We start from the raw sequence: 19,076 nt of genomic DNA on the forward strand, positions 1-19,076 counted from the left end.
GTGAGCCAGCCTTCCCTTCATCGAGTGTTGTTTGGCGCAGCAAAGCAGTAGGCAGCGATGTTTAAAGAAGCGCCCAAATTACCCAGCAAAGAAAACCCTATTTGTTTCTCGCCCGAATCCAGCTATACAACAGCGTTGGAGATACAGGAACTTTGCGGATATAGTAGGGGACAAGGTTATTACGCGTACAAGACTGAAAACGAGGTACAATACGTATTGCTCCTTCCATGTTTCTCTGGACGGGAATTGGTTCGAACTTGGGAGGAAACCTCAAGCGTGCGTGTCCTTATATGGTTGCCTATTTCACTCTTCCGGTGGAAACCTGTATTCCTCCCGGCTCTTTGAGTCATCCTAACAGTGATCTAACCATATCCGAGAATTGCACAAGAAATTAAGTTCTAACATCAAAAGAACAGTGCTCCGAACTAAAAGGGAAATGCTCTTCGCGAATGCATACTAATCTGATTCATGAGATGCGTGACGGAAACATGGCTATAGACTCATCGAGTGCAAGTGCCTCTTGTTTCTCTGACGGGCAAGTTGTTGTCAAAGCCTGTAGAATGCATTATGAGCTGGTTAAACACGTGGGTGGGTGGTGTTCTGATAGCTTCCGTTGTTTATTAAGCGCATTTAGAAGACCAGACCTCGAGATATGCGAAGAATGTTTGTGGTTGGAAGTTCCAACACGTGAGAGTTCGCACTATCTCGTCGCCTGTGATTACTTTGCGCCAAATTCGGATCCTGCCGTTTTCACGGATAATTCTTTGGATACGATACTCCGTTTCATACATCAGGTGCAACGCTGCCAAAGCTAGCGCTCCTTTTTGCGCAACCTGCATCCGTGACACAAAATAGTGCGTCGCTTGTGGCAAGCGAAAAACAACAAATGCTTTGCCGGCAGGCTTTGTGGATAATGCTTTTGTCATCAGCGTGACAAAAAACGCTGCTATTGCGAGCGAATCGATCGAGATTTGTGATTTTGTATTTTGCGCTTGTCGTATTTTTCCATTTCACGTTTTCGCTGTCTTCGCAACCCTGGCCGCGTTTACTCTTTCCGTCTGGCTCCCTTTCACTTTTGAGAAAATGGCGTCCTGCTCAGCGGACCCGGCTCCTGTACGCATTTTCTCGAAGGTTCGTGCACCCAAGCTGTCAAGGCACGCCAAGATAGTAATTGAAAATGTGTACTCCCGTACCAGGATCCGTTTTCCGGAGAAGTCTGTTCGGGAAGTACTGAGTGCTGTGAGCGAGGACACCGGAGTATGTCCCCGTAGCGTTGCCAAACTCAAGGCGGAGCGTCTGTGTTGGCCTGTGGCGTCTCCGAAGAAAAAACCTCGCGACGTGAAGATTTCAAGCTCGCGAACTGTAAAGAATGACAGCTTCACAGTCCATGCCATCCGTCTGAAAGTGCACAGTATGTTCGCGAAGAGGGAAGTGCCAACACTGGGCAGTGTGCTAAAGGCTGGCAATGAGGACGACGACCTGCCGAACTTCAAGAAAACGACGTTGTGGAGGTTGATGAAGGACATCGGATTCACATGTGAAAAAAGAAAACGGAACCTTGCTCTGATCGAGCGAAGTGACATCATTGCCTGGCGTCGCACGTACCTGCGGGCGATCAAGGCATTCCTAGAACAGGGCACGTACGAGTCGTTCCTTGCTTATTTTCTTACGCAGCACGTTTAGACTGGCTTCACATAGAGCTTGATGTTAGCGTTTCAACCTCGTAGTCGCAACAGTGGGTGCTGCTTGAGAATGACACATTTAAAAGAAATCGTCTTAACCACGTTGCTGTCGCGGACCTTTTGCGCACAGGTGACGTTTCACGGCCAGTTTTGCGCTACGTTTGGGTGGGGCACGTCTCTGCATGGGTCAGACTTAATCGCGAAATCCGAATTGGTGCGGCAAGCAAAAACAACATAACTGCCAAAAATGTCGTAGCACCGCAATGGGTAGTGCCATCTCGTCGTCACCGTTAGAAACGAAAAAATACCCACTGTACACTGCCAGTTGCTCCGGTGGTGCGAGTTACTGGCGATACTGCTGCGAACGTTGGGAATTTTTGTTCGCAGTCGCCACAAGGAAAGAGATTTCAGATGTTAGCGAATTAGTCAAGTAACCCATGCAAACGTACAGTGAATATAAACTGGCTACGAAATGCCGCCTGGGCACGAAATATAAGCCCGAACAAGGGAGCAGTAAAGCCGAGATAATTCTTTTTCTCGATTTTCTTTGAGCGGCTGTTTGTGAGACAGTGGTCAGCAGTGTGTTTGTTGCAGTGCGTTGCCTGCTTACATGCTGCAGTATGTTCGTTTACTTACAAGCATTAACTCATGCACTCGGTTATTTCGCATTTACAGGTGCATCGTCTACCTAGATGAAACCTGGGTCAACGCAGGGCACACAAAAGAATACGTCTGGCAGCACAAGACTGTGAAGTCACCTCAGGATGCTTTCCTGAAAGGTTTAACAACGGGATTGGCTGAGCCTTCGGGCAAGGGGGCCACTGGCTGTTTCCAGAATAAACCATTTCTCGCTAACACTGCGGGGTCAACATTTTTTATTGTCCTGTCTCATTTATCGAATATTTTTTCCTAGCGTTGTACAACTTTTTCTGCATTCTTACTTCACGCTCCCACAGCTTGGGACTCTGTTTACCTGGCTGCATGAAAATCCTGCCTGAGCAGCTGCTGCTCTTCTAGGAGAGCAGGGAAATAGAGACAAGCTGACTTGCCTCTGTATTGCCTTCATGTACGTATGTGCACGACAACAAATCTAACTCTTGAGGCAGGACTATTTTCTGTCACTGTGTGAATCAACACTATGTTCTAAATTTAACGTAACACGGGAAACAGGCCATATCGAGGTGGTGTGTGTAAAAATAATTTGCCCATCAGATTAAATATACTGCTCTTTTGCCGCATATAATAGCCAAGTTATAGAGCTATCTTCAATGAGAAAGGAAATCGCGCTTTGCTTAAGAACGAAAGATATCTTAACAGAAACAAAATAATTGCAGATATGCACAAGAATGTTACACATACACAGTCAGAAAATAGGCGATTAAGAAGTCTAGATGATGTTTTCTGCGCTCCTGTATTCTAAATTCTAAACCAGCATTTTAAATTAAGACATCTTGATTCTGAACTTTGCGATCAGTAAAAAATAATTGCTCTCGCCAAGTCATTCGCGCTACTCTACAGCACAGTGCCAAAGTCGGTCCCAGACTCTTTTGGCGAAGTCTGTATCAGCCGCTAACCGGCTGCACGGAACAATTCATAACATGCCAGATAACTTAAGAGAGCCCCAGAAAAGAGTGGGTTCCTCGGCAACAGCGAAATCAAAAGTTGCAGACGGCCACTTGTTAATCGGGCCATGGAGGAGGACTCACCACTGTGCTGATTAATTAAATCCGACGAAAGAACGTCATCTTTCGCTCAAATCTCTAGCTTGCGTCTAAAAAGTATAGTCACAATTCTGCAGAATCTGGAAGAAAGCCGCCACTGCTGACCAAAAGCCGGTGCAAGCTCATTGACAACGAATTTCGGACAGCTCACATTAACGCGGTATGAATCAATGAACAGATGCATGCAGTTTTTTTTAGAACATTGCATAATACAAACGATTGTGAACAAAACAAGATTTCTCTTTTTGAAGCCACGCGAAATGCAACTTGCGAGAAAAAAAAAGAAAAAAAAAATGTGCGAAAAAAAAAAAACTTTCACCACGCGGAATTTGAACCCATGCACCCCGTTGCTTGTCGACTCTCCGGGGCGACGCGTTAGACCACACGGCCACAGAACAGCTTTTTTTTCTCTTTATTTTCGAGATTGACATGAAAACAATAAGAACACTTCAGCTACACTTGAGCTGATGCGGGTGAAGTTAAAATTTCTTACGTTTCACTAGATCATCTAGTAGTGTTACCCACTGGGGTCGGTCACGCTGCGCCTGGTAACATTCCCGCAGATAAACAGCACTTTCAACACAGTTCTCACGTGTACTACGAGTGTTTATATCCGCATGCCTTACTTGCATTCGCGTTTTCCACAAGCTGTGGAGGCCAAGAAGCATTAATAAGTCACAGGGTACCTCTTTGCGACCAACTGGTAGAAATCTGATACCATAAGGGTGCAGTGGTAGTTCTTTCTTGATGGTTCTCTGCGGGACATCCCAGAAAAATATGGTGTCCAAGCAGTCTAGGAAAACATGTTCAATTGTCTCCGGCTGCTTACATAACAGGCAATTTGTTGCCAATGGGACAAAGATTCCTTTTTCTTGAAGGCAGGCTTTAACGGATAGTGTATTAGAGTGCAATTTGAAAAAGAATGTTTTCACTGTCGGCCGGACCGGCATCTTTTTCACCCGTTTTAAAATATCCTGCCCTGGGCCTCCACGGTAAGGTGCACGATACAAAGGTGGCGGCAGCATAATATCAACCAGATCCTTATACAGCTTCTTTTTGGGAACGTTATACAGGTATTCTAGCGAAAAACGCACTTCCAACAACCGGAAGGAAAGGACAACCTCACGCAAATATCCGTTTACAGCATCACACATGTTTCCACTCGATGACACTATGGTTCCGGGGAGCAGCCTTTGCAACCGCATTTGCATAACAGTTCTCAAAAATATGTCATTTTGATCACGAAGGAAAATAAAGCGCGACACCACTTGACGCAAAAACAAATGAACCAGTCCAACGCCACCGCTTTTGACTGAAATAAACAAGTTTGTTCGCCTGGTTTTCTCCCAGGTCGACGCCCAAAGAAAAACTGCAAACACTCGATGGATTTTTTTAATATTGCTGCGCGACGCACAGAGCACATTCATCACGTACCAAATCTTAGAAATCAAGAAAACATTGCACACAAAGGCACGTGAAAAGATTGACAGCTGCCTTCCTTGCCACGCGTCCGCTTTCTCTGTTGCCTTTAACGTCTCTTCGTTCCAGTGTGTGCTGGGATCGCGATAACTTTTTAGGGGCACCCCAAAGTACCGCTTCGGCAAGTCAGTCCATTGCAGTCGAGAAAAAAAATCTGGTGAAACATCCCATTCCCCATGCCAATATCCGGAGCTTTTTCCCCAGTTTACCTGACATCCAGTTTGGTCGCAGAACTTTTCGACCACGTTCGTAGCTTCACGACTGCTGTCTCAGTTTGTGCAAAATATCGCTATGTCGTCCGCGTATGCAAGGATTTTCACTTCGGCTGCCTGAAGCTTGAATCCAGAAATGCAGTCACTGTTAAGAATGGCCAAGCACAACGGCTCGAGATATACTGCAAAAAGCAGGAGAGAGCGGGCATCCTTGTCTCACCGACGAGCGTACTATGAGGCTGTTGGTAAGTTCGCCGTTAACTATAATTCGCGTCGTACAATTTGCGTAAGCCATTTTTACCCCTTCTGCTATTACGCTACCCAGGTTGGCATGCTCTAGAATAGAGAAAAGAATGTCATGAGAAACACGGTCGAAAGCTTTTGCTAAATCTAGCTGCATCTTAGCTACTTGACTGCCAAGCGCGTCAACGCATTCTAATACGCTTCGTGCAACATGTATATTTTCGGCAATGTTGCGACCTTTGATGCCACAGGTTTGATGCGGCCCTACTAACTTGGCGAGTTACACTTTGAAATCTGCTGGCTAAAATCTTCATGAACACCTTGTAATCCACATTTGTGAGGCTGATTGGTCTATAGGACTCCACCAACATACGTTTCTCCGTGTCATCAGTCTTGGGAATTAAAACAATGTGGGAGGCAGTAAAAGACAATGGAACTTGATTATTTTCATTAGCTTCTGTTAATTCTTTGAGCATCAGTTGAGCAACGTAGTGTTTGATTGTTTTGAAGAATATAGCACTCAACCCATCTGGCCCAGGGGCTTTCCCAGATGGTAGGTCGTCTATTGCTTTTTCTATCTCCTGCAAGGTAATTGGCAGCTCTAGGCGCTGCTTGATTTCATCGTCAAGTGTTGGCAGCAATTGTAAGAAGTTTACATGAAAACCTCCTACAGTCTGGCGCAGGTTACTAAAAAGTTCTGTGAAGTGATCCACAAAGGCGTTCTGAATATCTCCTGGATCGCTGGAAATTGCGTCTCCGGATCTCATCTTTCTGATTTCTTTCTGGCAAGCCTACCGTTTTTCGTCCGCGAGCGCTCGCTTTGTAGGCGTTTCGCCTGCCCACAATTTTACGGACCTTGCACGTACGACAGCAGCTTTATATTTTTCTGTGTCATTGCGTTCCAGTTCGCATTTCACATCTCTGTTTTCTTTCGTGAACATTCCAGGAGCTGTGCTTTCCATGTTCAGCAAGCATTCCAGTTCAGCGTGCAGGGTTCTTTCTTTTTCTTTCTCTTTATACCTAATCACACTGCTCCTTTCTATTGCTTTAATCTTCACCTGCTCTTTGAATCTTTCCCATTCCATTGCAAAAGAAACTGGTTGGGCAATAAGAATGTTCTCGAATTCAGTCTTAATTTTCATCACGAACTCTTCATCCTCCAATAGTTTGGCATTCAGTCTCCACAGGTGCCAGTTAAAGCGTGCTTTCCTGCTCTTTTTTCCAAAAGTGGCACTCACAAGACAATGATCACTGAAAGTCACTGGTTGTACATGATAACTAGAGCATAAGGGAACAAGATCAACTGACACATATACTCTGTCCAATCGCGCATGACTATCGCGCTGAAAGTGCGTGTATTCCGGACAGCTCCCAGTGGAGAACACACTGCCAATATCCTCTAAGCTGTAGTCACTAACAAATGCGTTCAGCATTTCAGCACTCTTATCTCTAAATTTTCTGCACTTAGCTCTGTCAACAGCCATGCACACGCAATTGAAGTCCCCAAGAAGAACCAAAATTTTGTTGCACTTGAACCATGACTCCAAGGATTCAAAAAAATTCTGACGCTCTCTTTCCACATTCGGAGCATATACACAAATAACACGCCAACATAATTTCGAAAAGATGAAATCAACAACCAAAAGACGGCCACTTTCACAAGAAAAAACCGACTCCACGCCTATACCCAAAGTGTTGCGAATAAATAATAGGCATCCACCAGATGCACCTACAGAATGGCAAACGCACACATGAAAATTTGCCTGAAAAGGAACCACCATGCGGCCAGCATGTTCCTCTGACTCTATCTTAGACTCTTGGACTGCTGTCAGGTCTAGATCATTGTCTAAAAGGAGGCGGTGAAGCTGGTACTGTTGCCTTCTTGCTCCAAGCCCTCTGACATTCAGTGTGGCTACACGAAGTGGTGTGTCCAGCTTAAAAATTTCATGGGGGCACTTTGACTGTCTAAAGTGCGTAGAGGCGAAAGCGTTTTCCGCACCACTTTCGCTGCTTCTGTGGCACTGGTGGCGTCACATGTAATTGAGTACTAATTACTGAGTGATGACCAATCACTAATTAATGGGTAATTACTGATTAATGCATGAATACTAATTAAGTGCTAATTAATTACGCTTAAGTTTCGCCTTTAGGAGTGGAACGCGACAGCGTGTTGTAGCGCTGCCAGGGAGTCCACGGAACGCCAGCACCCGTTCGGCGCGATGCCTTGCCCTTTGAACGCAACGCTTTTTGAGGAAAGTAAATGGCGCAGTAATTCTGCGTCATCTCGGTGGACACCTGAACCGCACCGTAGAGGAAGGGAGGAAGTGGGAGTGAAAGAAGACAAAGAGGGCCCGTATTGAAAAAAATGAAAATTGTATTTCAGGAACGGAAATCACGCAGTAACTGTCTCACATATCTCGGTGGACACCCGTCAAAATTCAGGGGGGCACTTTTTTGACTTAAGGTGTGGTCACTGATGTGTGGTTAAGATGTTAAGCTTCGTGGAACGCGACAGCGTCGTGCAATGCTAGCAGGGAGTCCATAGAACGCCATCGCCCATTCGGTTCTACGCCTCGGTCGTCGGTAAATTTGTTTTTGAGGAAAGGAAATGTATCTGTCTCATATCTCGGTGGACACCTGAACCTCACCGGAAGGGAAGGGAGGAGGATGAGAGTGAGCGAAGACACCGTATTCACTAGACGCGCCGTTGTTCATCCCAAACCATCGAGCTGGCATGGCGGAGTGGATAGCATGCTCGTCGCGCACGCCGAAGACCGGGGTTCGATTCCCGAGCTCGACCAATTTGCTACTCGGTTTTATTTATTTATATGGCTTGACTAGAAAAGTTAATTAGGCTAATTGGGTAATTAAGCAATTAACTAAACTCAGTCCCACTTACTTGGAGCAACACTGTACGATCCCTTCAATTGGTTGCATGGTTACTAGCCAAAGTACTATTGGCCCCGTTTGAAATTCGCGCACTGTGACGTCTCGACCGTTTTGACCAATTGAAAAGCGTGACATTTGTGTCGTCAACTGCTGCTTACAACGATGAGACATTAAAGGCTTTCGCCTTAATACCATGTGTTATAGAGAGAGAAAACACGCTTCTGGCCGTCGCGTTCCTACCTCCGTGGTCGGTGTGGCTTACGTCGGTGGACGGTCCGCATCGTCCGCATGACCATGCGGCTTCCCAAAGAAACGTCCAGTGGCGATTGGAAGCACGTCGGAGGAGCAACCCCGATTTTTTGTTTTTTTCGAACACAGACACATCGCCGCTGCCGGATCATCTTGAAGATGATCGACGAAGAGTTGACATTCACACCAACACGGTCTCACTAGAGCTACGGAGGCGGTTTACCCGCCTGCCGCGTGTCGGCCGAAGAGTTCGGCCGTGGCCTTAGCGTCGAGCGTCTGACTCCCGACGTCTTCGGCGGCGGTTCATCATTGCCCCCATCAGGCGGCATCTTCTCGCCTACGCTCTCGTCATGCGACCGCTTCACAGCTGTTACAGCGGCCTCTTCCTTGCTTGTGTCCATGGCGACGTTGTCATCACTCTCCGCGCTGCTCGGGGTGTCGAACGCGACTTCCGTTGCGTCTGTCACCTTGCCACTGTCGTCTTGTCGAGAGCCATGCGCCACTGATGCTGCAGCTGCTACTTGACTGGTCGTCGTCGTCACCTTTTTTTTGAAGAGGCGTCAACGTAGGTCCATCTTTCACAACTGGTTGCCCAGTTGTTTTGGCTGCCTCTTCCGCGTCCGCTTCATCCATCAGATGCTCGGACGCATCATCACTGGTCCCAGGTCCTGCGATGTTCGCGTAAGTGCGAGAACACTGGCCTTCTTCATGGCCAAAACGCCGACAGGTTCCGCAACGCGGGACTCGGCACTCCCGACGAATGTGGCCCGTACTTCGGCAGCGAAGACACAAAGGGGGTCTTCCGGGTACCACAACGAGTGCCAACTCACCGCCGACGTTCAGCTGGTGAGGCAAATCGTCAAGTTTAACACCGGTCTTCAACTTCAGGGTGTCGAGCCTTGCGGTCGACCTCTTCTCTGAGACGCCTTTCACGAGCCAGCGTTCCCGGGCCACTTCTGCGACATTTCCGTATGGCGCAAGAGCGACACGCGCGTCCTCGTCGGGCACGTTATGGAGCAGCCAATGGAGCTTGAGGCGCACGTCCTGGTTCCTCGGGTCGATCACTAAAAGCCGATTCACACGACGGACCGTTCGCCCGCGGCCCGCGCACTACGTGCTCATGCGTCAGCACTTTGAGGGGCGCGCTGCCGGCCGTGAGAGGCCGCGGCCGGCAGCGCGCCTCTCAATGTGCTGACGCATGAATACGTAGTGCGCGGGCCGCGGGCGAACGGTCCGTCGTGTGAATCGGCCTTAAGCAGCGGCGTTCCTTCACGAGCAGCTCACCGACGCCTGCAATCTTCCGCGCTGCATCGGCATCCTTCAGTGTGATAGCCCAGACGTGGCTCATGCGATACGCCCCTGGGCGATAACGTCAGGGAGCAGCGCATGCTGGGCTAACGCGTCTCGGAAATCTTCCACCCGGTAAGGGCGGGCCGTGATGTCGGCGTGCAAAAAAACGGTATTTAAAACAAAACGCCCTGTAGGCAGACCTGGCAGAACAACCTGGTAGAAACTTTCCTGTTCAGTAACCCTGTTTCCGCGGCCAGACAAGGCCGCTGAAGCCGCTCCTACGGAGCCCATGATCGCACGTCCGAACACTGCGGTGGCCGGAAGTGAAGACTCACGGGCGCAGAACAGCACGGAGTGATACACCTCTCTTTATTTTTTTTTGCAGACTACTTCCGTAATCTTCACAGCGTTGCACATGATGTATGAAACGGAGTATAGAGGGGAAAATTGATTTTTGAATATTCAAAGTTCACATCCGCCATTCTTTTTGTCTTTTCGTCCAGTGCATGAGGTACTTACCAGAAAAATTTAGGTGCGCTGTAAAATGAACACCAGAATTGCGACTGGCCTCGATTCTTTGAGATCCAGAATGTTGAATCAGTCGTTGAGCTATCACTATTCCCTATCACTTGTATAGGGAATAGTGAACAAATAAATACCAAGAAGCCATCCTAGGACTTCTACATTCCCTTCATGGTTTTCTTGCCATTTGAGACATTACTTGAAGAAAAAACAGCGGTATTACAAACTGTTTGTAAAATTAGAAAGTGAGTATTTATATAAAATGTATTCATTATGCAGACCAATTGTGAAAGAAGCATTTGCACGCGATTAACCTTAATACACAAACTTCACGGAAGAGCAGTTGCGGGTTCTAACCAAGAAAAAATTATTCGACATTATTAACTAACCTGTAGTGTAAGATCTGATTGTATTTTTTAACTAATGCACTCATTCACTGTTTTTGCACTTGTCTTGTTCGTATATTTTTTTCCATTTGTTCCTTGTTATTCTTCCCATCATATATATTTTATGTCCTTCTGAACTGTCGTGCTTCCTGCCATGTTGTTCGGGGAGACGGGGCCAGTCAAGCTGCCCTTGACGCAGCTTTTATCCCGTCACCCTCGCCACACCTCGTACATGCCCTGTACTTGTTGTGGGAAATAAACTGAAACTGAGACACTAAGACAGAAGCTAACAGTTTTGGTGCTTTAGTGCCGAAGTAAAGAAATGATAAGGTGCGGGGCTAAAGATACATGATGGAATCTGTTTCAAACAGAAAGACGTATACCAAGCTTTCGCTGATCCTTGAACTCTTGTTTTGTGCGTCCTGATAACACAAGTGCTGTTATCACTTTTGTAGACAGCGCTGACTGTTTGGCATTATCAGCGTCGCTGAGCATGATGTTCTTTCGGCAGTTCATGAGCTTAATTAAGTCAAAACTTTCAACGGGAGTCGATGAAAATCCCAGCTTCATAATCAATGAATCCAATGGAATTTTTGATACTGTTTCGTCATATATGTTGAACTTAACCTTGCGAACTGGTGTTTTTTTTTTCGTTTGAAGCTGTCAGTAGTAGTTTCCGTATTCAAGTCTGGCGATGCTTGTGATGGGGATAATTTTGGACCTGTGTCATTGATTTGTTCTTTTGCGAAAGTTTTTGAAATGGTAATGTACGAACGCGCGGGCTCATACTTCAAACAAAGGATCTCAACTCTGAAACACGGTTTTTAAAAGTTGCGATCCGTGGAAACGAATTGATGCATCTTTATCGTATACAATGCGCCTCACATGCTCATTCCTCGGGAGGTAGACACGAAACGCATTTGTATGTATATGACAGTAGCGAATCGCATCTCCCGCAGCGTACTGCTCCCAGCGTATCTCGCGGATCCAATGCGCTACTGTTTGCACGTACGGCATCAAGTCCGGCTGGACGATGACGCTTCACCCCTTGCTCCCAGCAGAGGGGTCCAGCCGCCCCCATCTTGGGCGAAGTCGGGGTGGGTAAGTGCGGGAGGGGGGAGAGTGGATGGGAGAGAGGGCGGTATTGTATCCACCCGACTGCGGTGGATCGAGTTGAGCAAGGTCAGCCTAACCTCGGCCGGTCTCCACGTGCTCGCTCGCTCTCTCTGACGGCCTGAGCATGAGGGTCAGTTCCTACCTATCACCGCAACACTCCGGGGGCGCTGCAAGCCCCCCCCCCCCCCCCCCCTCTCTAGAGTTACTGTATATGCTACCAACTTTAAAAGTTGCGGCTCTTAGTGCTTTTTTTTGAAGATTTTTTATCCTTTTCTGTCTGTGCGACGCCTTTTTTTGCTTCTGAAGCATCTGCATTTTCAGCTCTTTCATTTTCTTTTGCCATGGCTTGCACATCGCTTCAGAAGAAAGTACCTTGCACCTGCGTGGAAAGCTTGTAACTTTCAGTGCTCTTATACCCCTGCCACACGGCAAATTTAATGTCATTCCCATCGAATGACATTCGTTCAAAACGACATTAGTTTGCTGCCACACGAGAAAATCTAATGTCATTCGATGGAAACGACATTCGGTATCGAATGAGTTCCCTGAACACATTCGCCTGCGACGTCCGAGCAAATGTATTATCTCGAACCAGAGACTCGGTGAAGATATCGACTCAAAATTAGTTACAAAAGTTTCTGAAGCTTCTTAATAATATTTTTCTCGTGTAACTTTGTAGTTATTTCTTTATTTGTGTGAATAGTCTGAATAGCTTTGCAAAAATAAAACTACTACTCTCGTGAACAACCAGCCAAGTTGTCGGGCGACCATGGGCGACCATGTTTGTTGTTGTGCTAATCGCTGTGGCCATCTGCGCATGTGTGCTGCCGCGACAGTTCAAAACGGTGCCCAGCTGCTGTCCGCGAAGTTCTGTTTTGTTTTGTTTGCGATGGCCGAAGGCAGAAATAGAGCACAGTGGACAGAGTCCGAAACGTTTGCACTCATAAGAGTGTGGCAAGACCACCTGTGCGACTTGCGCCGCACAAAGCGCAATGCCAAAGTTTATGCGGCCATCCAAGAAGCCCTCTGTGCTGAGGGCATCGACAAGCCGCTGAAGGCCATCAAAACAAAAATAGAAAATCTGGGAAACAAATACAGGTAAGCATTCTCTCTTTTTTGAGGTATTTTGGCAGGTACTGCCGCGCGCAAGCCTCGAACTTATGATCGTTGTGGACGTGCACTGAACCAGCATTTTTTGTCGTCGTAACCGACAGCGCCGCTTTTATTGCCCCAGTCCGCCCCGCCGCGGTGGTTAACTGATTTGGGCGCTGGACTGCAGAGCCTGAGGACGCGGGTTTGATCCCGGCCGCGGCAGCCACGTTTCGATTTCCTTCAAAATTTAACCATCCTACGCTAGTTTGCTAGCAGCTTCCTCGTAAAAAAAAAAAAAATCGGCATGCGGAGCATAGTAACCTTTTAAGTACTCAAGTAAAACTTTCTTTTCTTCCAGGGAGCTGAGCAAAAAGACTACAGGGCAGGGCGGAATAGCCTGGAAGTATTATTGGGACTTGCACAAGTTCCTGGGAACGCTGCCTGCCAACGACATCGCACTGGCAGAAGAAACAGGCTGTCAGGAGGCCACTGCTGAAGAAGTAAGAAAAATACCATTACATTTACAAGGGATATTGTATATTGTTACCATGTGTTCATGCAATTGAAATGGTACTGGTGCTGCAGATGGCAACATTTTAGTTTTGTTTGCAGAGAAAGCTAGTGCAGACTATATATCTGTTCCCTGGATGAGCATACTTATGAAGCTATGTCTTTCTTTGCTTGTCTTTCTATTTGAGGATGCTACACATTCAGTTAAAATCACTTAATGCAGAGGAAGCAATTACACTTCATGCTCAGTAAACATCAATACAGTCTGCTTTCATTGTAATTGTGTTGCTTCATTATACATAGTTCACCACAATGTTACACAGGTTACTAGATGTATGCCTGGCAAGCAAGATTGTCCTCATACTGTTACAGTTATGCTGTCTTTTACATGACGTATACAATATAAGTGTGGCATTTACACTTAGCATCGTGCGTCTCGGCTTGCACATACTACTTTATACTGCGCATACTGATGTTTGATGCCTGTGTTATTGTTCAAGCTTTTCCATAGTATGGTGCATGGCCGCCAAGAAGCCGTGGATGACGAGCTGGAGTCAAGCAGCCCATCACAGCTGCAGCTGTCTGGCTCTGGGAGCCTTGTGTCTGAAACTGACACGGTGAGCTCGCCCGGGCCACCCGCACAGAGTCCCCAAGGCAGTCCCTCTCCACGTCGCCAGCAGCCTCGAAATCCACGGCCAAGAAGGCCTCAAGACATTTTTCTTGGCCAACTGATCGAAGAACAAAAAAAGTTACGCATAGCGTACGAGAACTCTAAGCAAAAAGAGTTCGAGCTCCGAGAGCGTGAGATCAAGGTGCAGGAGGCAGCGAACGCAAGAGAGGACAAGGCTGCAGAAAGAGAAGAACGCCTCATTTCGGTGCTTGCCGAATTATGCAAAAAATAAACTTTGCAGTGCCTTGTTTATTTTCATGTTGCATGATGATTTCATATATACGGTCACAAGCAGTAGTAGTAGTGGTTTTATTGAACATTGCATATGGAAGGGAAAAGATTGTTGCTAGCCCCGCCATCTGCCCACGTGTCTGGAAGCACGTGAACTGGGGCAGCGGAAATAAAGGATAGCAGGCAGTGCGTAGAAGTGAAACGAAAGAGGTGAGGGGATAGTAGAAAGGACAGGGGGAGAGGTACACTGGGGCAATAAATCTATTTACATATTGCTACCGGGAAGTACTATTTACATTTATTTACAAGCGGTAGGTGAATAGTTCCTAGCGGCGAGCAGCAGGAAGCACCAACGCCAGCAGGAAGCACCATCAACCTCCTCTTCTTCATGCGACCCTTCCACGCGGGAGGCCACTTCGACTTCCACTTCCTCTTCGTCGTAGCATGACCCCTGGTGGCATGAGCGCCGTCCCGGCGTTAGGCCGGTGATAGAGGAGCGGCGTGGTAGGGCTTGAGGCGCATAACGTGAACAATGTCGGCGGGTGGTGTACATGAAGAGGGTGCAGGTGTATGAGGAGCAACTTCATACGTGACATCGGTGAGCAGGCGGACAAGCGTGGAAAACGCATTTTGTTGATCAGAGCCCCAGGTAAAGTCTGTGTCCGTCTTCAGGAGGTCAGTGAGTGGACGAGCGATAAGGGCAAAATCTTGAGTAAAACAGCGAAAGTAGCAGCACAGCCCAAGAAAACTGCGCACGTCTTTCTGAGAATTTAGAGGAGGGAACTGTTGCACCGCTGCAATTTTAGCTGGATCAGGACGTACACCGGAGGCGTCGACGAGATGTCCCAGAATGGTGAGTTGCCGGCGGCCGAAATGGCATTTGGACGAGTTGAGCTGGAGTCCAGCCGTACGAAAGACAGTCACGATACTCCCGAGACGTTCAAGGTGCGAGGCAAATGTGGGCGAGAAGACAACAACATCGTCAAGGTAGCACAGACACGTAGTCCACTTAAATCCGCGAAGGAGTGAGTCCATCATCCGTTCGAAAGTAGCTGGTGCATTACAAAGTCCGAACGGCATCACTTTGAACTGGTATAAACCGTCAGGTGTGACGAAAGCTGTCTTTTCGCGGTCTTGCTCGTCAACGGCGATCTGCCAATAACCGGAACGAAGGTCAATGGAAGAAAAGTATTGAGATCCGTGGAGACAGTCGAGAGCGTCATCAATCCTAGGGAGTGGGTACACGTCTCTTCTTGTGATGCGGTTCAGGTGGCAGTAGTCGATGCAGAAACGCCAACTGCCGTCTTTCTTTTTAACAAGGACGACTGGAGAGGCCCAAGGACTGGACGACGGTTCGATTATGTCCTTAGCGAGCAGCTTTTCGACTTCCTGTTGTATCACTTGGCGTTCGGAACTGGACACCCTATAAGGCTGGCGGTGCAGAGGAGCGGCGTCACCAGTGTTGATACGATGCTTCACAATAGCCGTACGAGCTAAAGGGCGGTCATTGAAATCAAATATGTCCTGAAAAGATGCCAGAAGATGGGTAAGCGCCTCGGCTTGCTCGGCAGAGAGATCTGAAGCGATCATATTGGCAAAGTGGTCAGGTCTCGAAAGAGCTGTGACATGATCGTCCAGAGAGAGGACGATACACAGTTTGTGACTGCAGAGATCACGTATTCATCGGTAGGGGACAGTGTGGCGAGGCACATGCCTTGAGGAAGCGTCTGGACGTGCGTACTGAAGTTGAGAACAGGTAACCACGCGCTGTTTGCCGAGACTGCGACAACCGTATGGGCAAGGGCAACATTCTTTGTGACGGGCAAATCAAGGACAGGGGTGATGATATACTGGCCGTTAGGAAGAGGTGGAACAGATTTAAACAATACGTAAGTAGCGGCTTCAGGTGGTAAGCGGGTGAACTCGGCAGTACAGAGACTGTGCACAACTGGGGCAGGTGGTTCTGAGAGGTGCGGTAGGTCCAACTCAACAACACTTGTAGCACAGTCAATAAGGGCTGCGTGCTCACTAAGGAAATCAAGGCCGAGTATGATGTCATGAGGGCACTGATTCAGAACGGTAAAGAGCACGGTGGTTTGGCGGTCAGAAATCGTCACACGAGCAGCACACAGGCCGAGGACTGGGGACGTTGTGCCATCGGCAACTCGAACAACGGCTGTAGGAGCAGGCGTCAGTACTTTGCGGAGGCGGAATCGTAGGTCGGAACTCATCACAGAAATGTGGGCGCCCGTGTCAACCAGAGCAGAGACGGCAACGCCATCGGCTTGTATGGTCAGTAAATTGCACGGGGCACGAAGAACTAAACGAGGATTTTGGAGCCGGGTCGTATCTGCACCATCACCTCTGGACGCTGCAGAAACTAGTTTTCCACCTGTGATCGTCCGTAGGGGCCGGGAGAGGAAGCACGCAGTCGTTGCGACGAACGGGACTGGCGGCGCTGCGGAGATGGTGAGCGGCTGAAGCGGGGCGGCGGGACGTCGGTGGTGGGTATTGATGTGTCCAAGGGTCACGAGAAAGAGCTTGAGTCTGCAGCGTCGGGGCGATAAGGTGGGGTCGAGTAACGGGTCCGCTGGGAGGAGTACCATCGACCAAGATTACGGCCCTCGGCTGCTGACCCGAAAGACGCGGGTTCAATCCCGTCCGCGGCGTCCAAATTTCTTTGGAGGAGAAGTTCTAGAGGCCCGGGTACCGTGCGATGTCAGTGCACGTTAAAGAACCCCAGGTGGTCGACATTTCCGGAGACCTTTGCATTGGGACGTTAAACCCCAATAAACCAACCAACCAATCCTTAATGAGTGAACACAGTATTCTTGCACACACACCACACCGCACACATTTCTTTTCTGCTGCTTGTGCAACCCTCACTGAGCATGCTGGCTCCTCTTCGTGAAATAGGTGGCAAGGGCTGCCCTTATTTCATGTCCGTGGCCACTGGCTGCATCAGTGCTATGCACAGGCTGTGCGTACAGCGCATCAAACTGATGTGCCTCTTGCACCCACTGCTGCTCCACGGGGTCATTGAGAGCCTCGCAAATGTTGTGGAGAACACATGCGGCTCTGATTGCCCGCTTCGCTGCTGGCAGTTTGCATTCCATGCGCTTCATTGTATATCTGAAGCGGGCTTTCAGTCGGCCGAATGCGTTCTCCACAATCCTCCTTGTTTTTGACAAGTTGTAATTGAATGCTGCTTGATGGGGCCCCGAGGCGTTTGCATATGGCTTCAACAAGTTAGCCGACAATGGGAACGCTTGGTCACAAAGAACCACCGGCGGCACTTTCGTTCCCTCAATCACCGCCACCGGAGACTGGAAGCTGTCGCTCTTGATGTATCGGCACAGTTTTGACCGGCCATACACAAAGGCGTCGTGACATCTTCCCGGGCTCCCGATGTTTATATGCCTGAAGAGGTATCGATGGTCTACGATGGCCAGGAGTATGATGCTGTGCCTGCATGACAAAGAAAAAAAAGTCAAACACTATGCATTTCAATGCTTCGACAGCAGTAACTACCAAAGTCATTTACACTTCAATGAAACAAGGTGATCTCTGCATGTCCGTTTGAGCACTCCAAAACTTTGTAAATTGCAAATTGAAAAAACAGGATGTCAACAGGGCTCAGGGAAACTGTTCGTGGTATATGAGGGCTTGTCCCAAAGCGACTCTGGCTATGAGAGACGCCGTAGTGAAGGGCTCAAGAAATTTCAACCATCTGGGGTTCTTTAACGTGCACTGACATCGCACAGTACATAGGTGTCTAGAATTTCGCCTCCATAGATACTCGACCACCGCGGCCGGGATCGAACCCGTCTTTCGGGTCACCAGCCGAGCGCCATAATCACTGAGCCACAGCGGCGGGCTGGACGTTTCCCGTTTACATGAAGTTTGAAATTAACAACAGCCGGAAGACACTTACCATCCTTTATAGTTGTAATAGTCAGCAGCGTGTTCTTGTGGCGGCGAGATTGGGATGTGGCATCCATCCAAGGCACCGATTGCCTGCGGGAAGCCGCTTAGGGCGTAAAACTCGCGGATGTGATCTGCCATCTCTTCACCGCTGACCGTACGGATCCACCGTGCCTCTAATACTTCAATGACTGCAGCAAAAAACTGCTTGCCAATGATGTTCACAGTGGAACGCCCCACACCGAACAGGTGAGCGATTGTCTGGTCCTCGGCGCTCGACCGTAGCCGGTAAAGTCCAATCGCCACACGTTTTTCCACCGGAATGGCCTCCCGCATGTTCGTAGTTGTACGCTCAAGCACACACCGCAGCGCGTCGACAACATAGCGGAATGTGGCAGGCGTGACGCGCAGCGACTGGCGAAAATGAAAGTCGCCCAGGCCCGGCAGCGTCTCCTCGAACCATCTTTCCTTGCGCTGGAAGGCCCATCGCTCTCTCTGCACAGCTGGCGAGCTTGCGGCAATCGCAGCACAAATCGCGGCGGCGTTGGCTCGGAGTTGCTGCTCGAAGTCGCTTGTAGCAGCCTCTTGGGAGCGTATGGCCGACCTTAGCTGCGCTAGCTTGCTTCGGCACTGCGCTAGCCTGGCGCGCCGCTGTGCTCGCAAGCACAGAAGAGCAGCAATAACCTTCTGCTGCCGCCGTCGCAAGTTAACGTCCTCAGCAGGTGCGCTGTCCATCGTGTGGCCCGCCATTTGCATGTCCGAGTAGTGGCCTTGTTTTGGCTTGGATGGAACTCGTGATGGCTAGTCATGATTGACAAGTCAGTACAAATGCAAATGTGCATAAAAAGGCATAGAAAGCG

The 19,076-nt window shown here is 48.6% G+C and overlaps 2 protein-coding genes across 2 annotated transcripts; one reads left to right on the forward strand and one right to left on the reverse strand.

Annotated features, from left to right (window-relative positions):
• The first annotated feature begins 12,678 nt into the window (after positions 1–12,678).
• On the forward strand, positions 12,679–14,293 carry LOC149325479 (uncharacterized). Its single transcript, XM_089564299.1, has 3 exons — positions 12,679–12,887; positions 13,240–13,381; positions 13,892–14,293. The coding sequence occupies exons 1-3, from the start codon at positions 12,679–12,681 to the stop codon at positions 14,291–14,293; spliced, it is 753 nt and encodes a 250-aa protein (XP_089420425.1).
• A 2,881-nt stretch (positions 14,294–17,174) lies between these two features.
• LOC149325480 (uncharacterized) lies at positions 17,175–18,782 on the reverse strand. Its single transcript, XM_089564300.1, has 2 exons — positions 18,227–18,782; positions 17,175–17,760 (listed from the first exon to the last, which is right to left on the reverse strand). The coding sequence occupies exons 1-2, from the start codon at positions 18,550–18,552 to the stop codon at positions 17,175–17,177; spliced, it is 912 nt and encodes a 303-aa protein (XP_089420426.1). The 5' UTR covers positions 18,553–18,782.
• Between the last annotated feature and the right edge of the window lie 294 nt (positions 18,783–19,076).

Source organism: Amblyomma mixtum, chromosome 10 (genome assembly GCF_055824585.1).
Source record: "Amblyomma mixtum isolate Tamu chromosome 10, ASM5582458v1, whole genome shotgun sequence".
NCBI classification, from domain to species: domain Eukaryota; kingdom Metazoa; phylum Arthropoda; class Arachnida; order Ixodida; family Ixodidae; genus Amblyomma; species Amblyomma mixtum.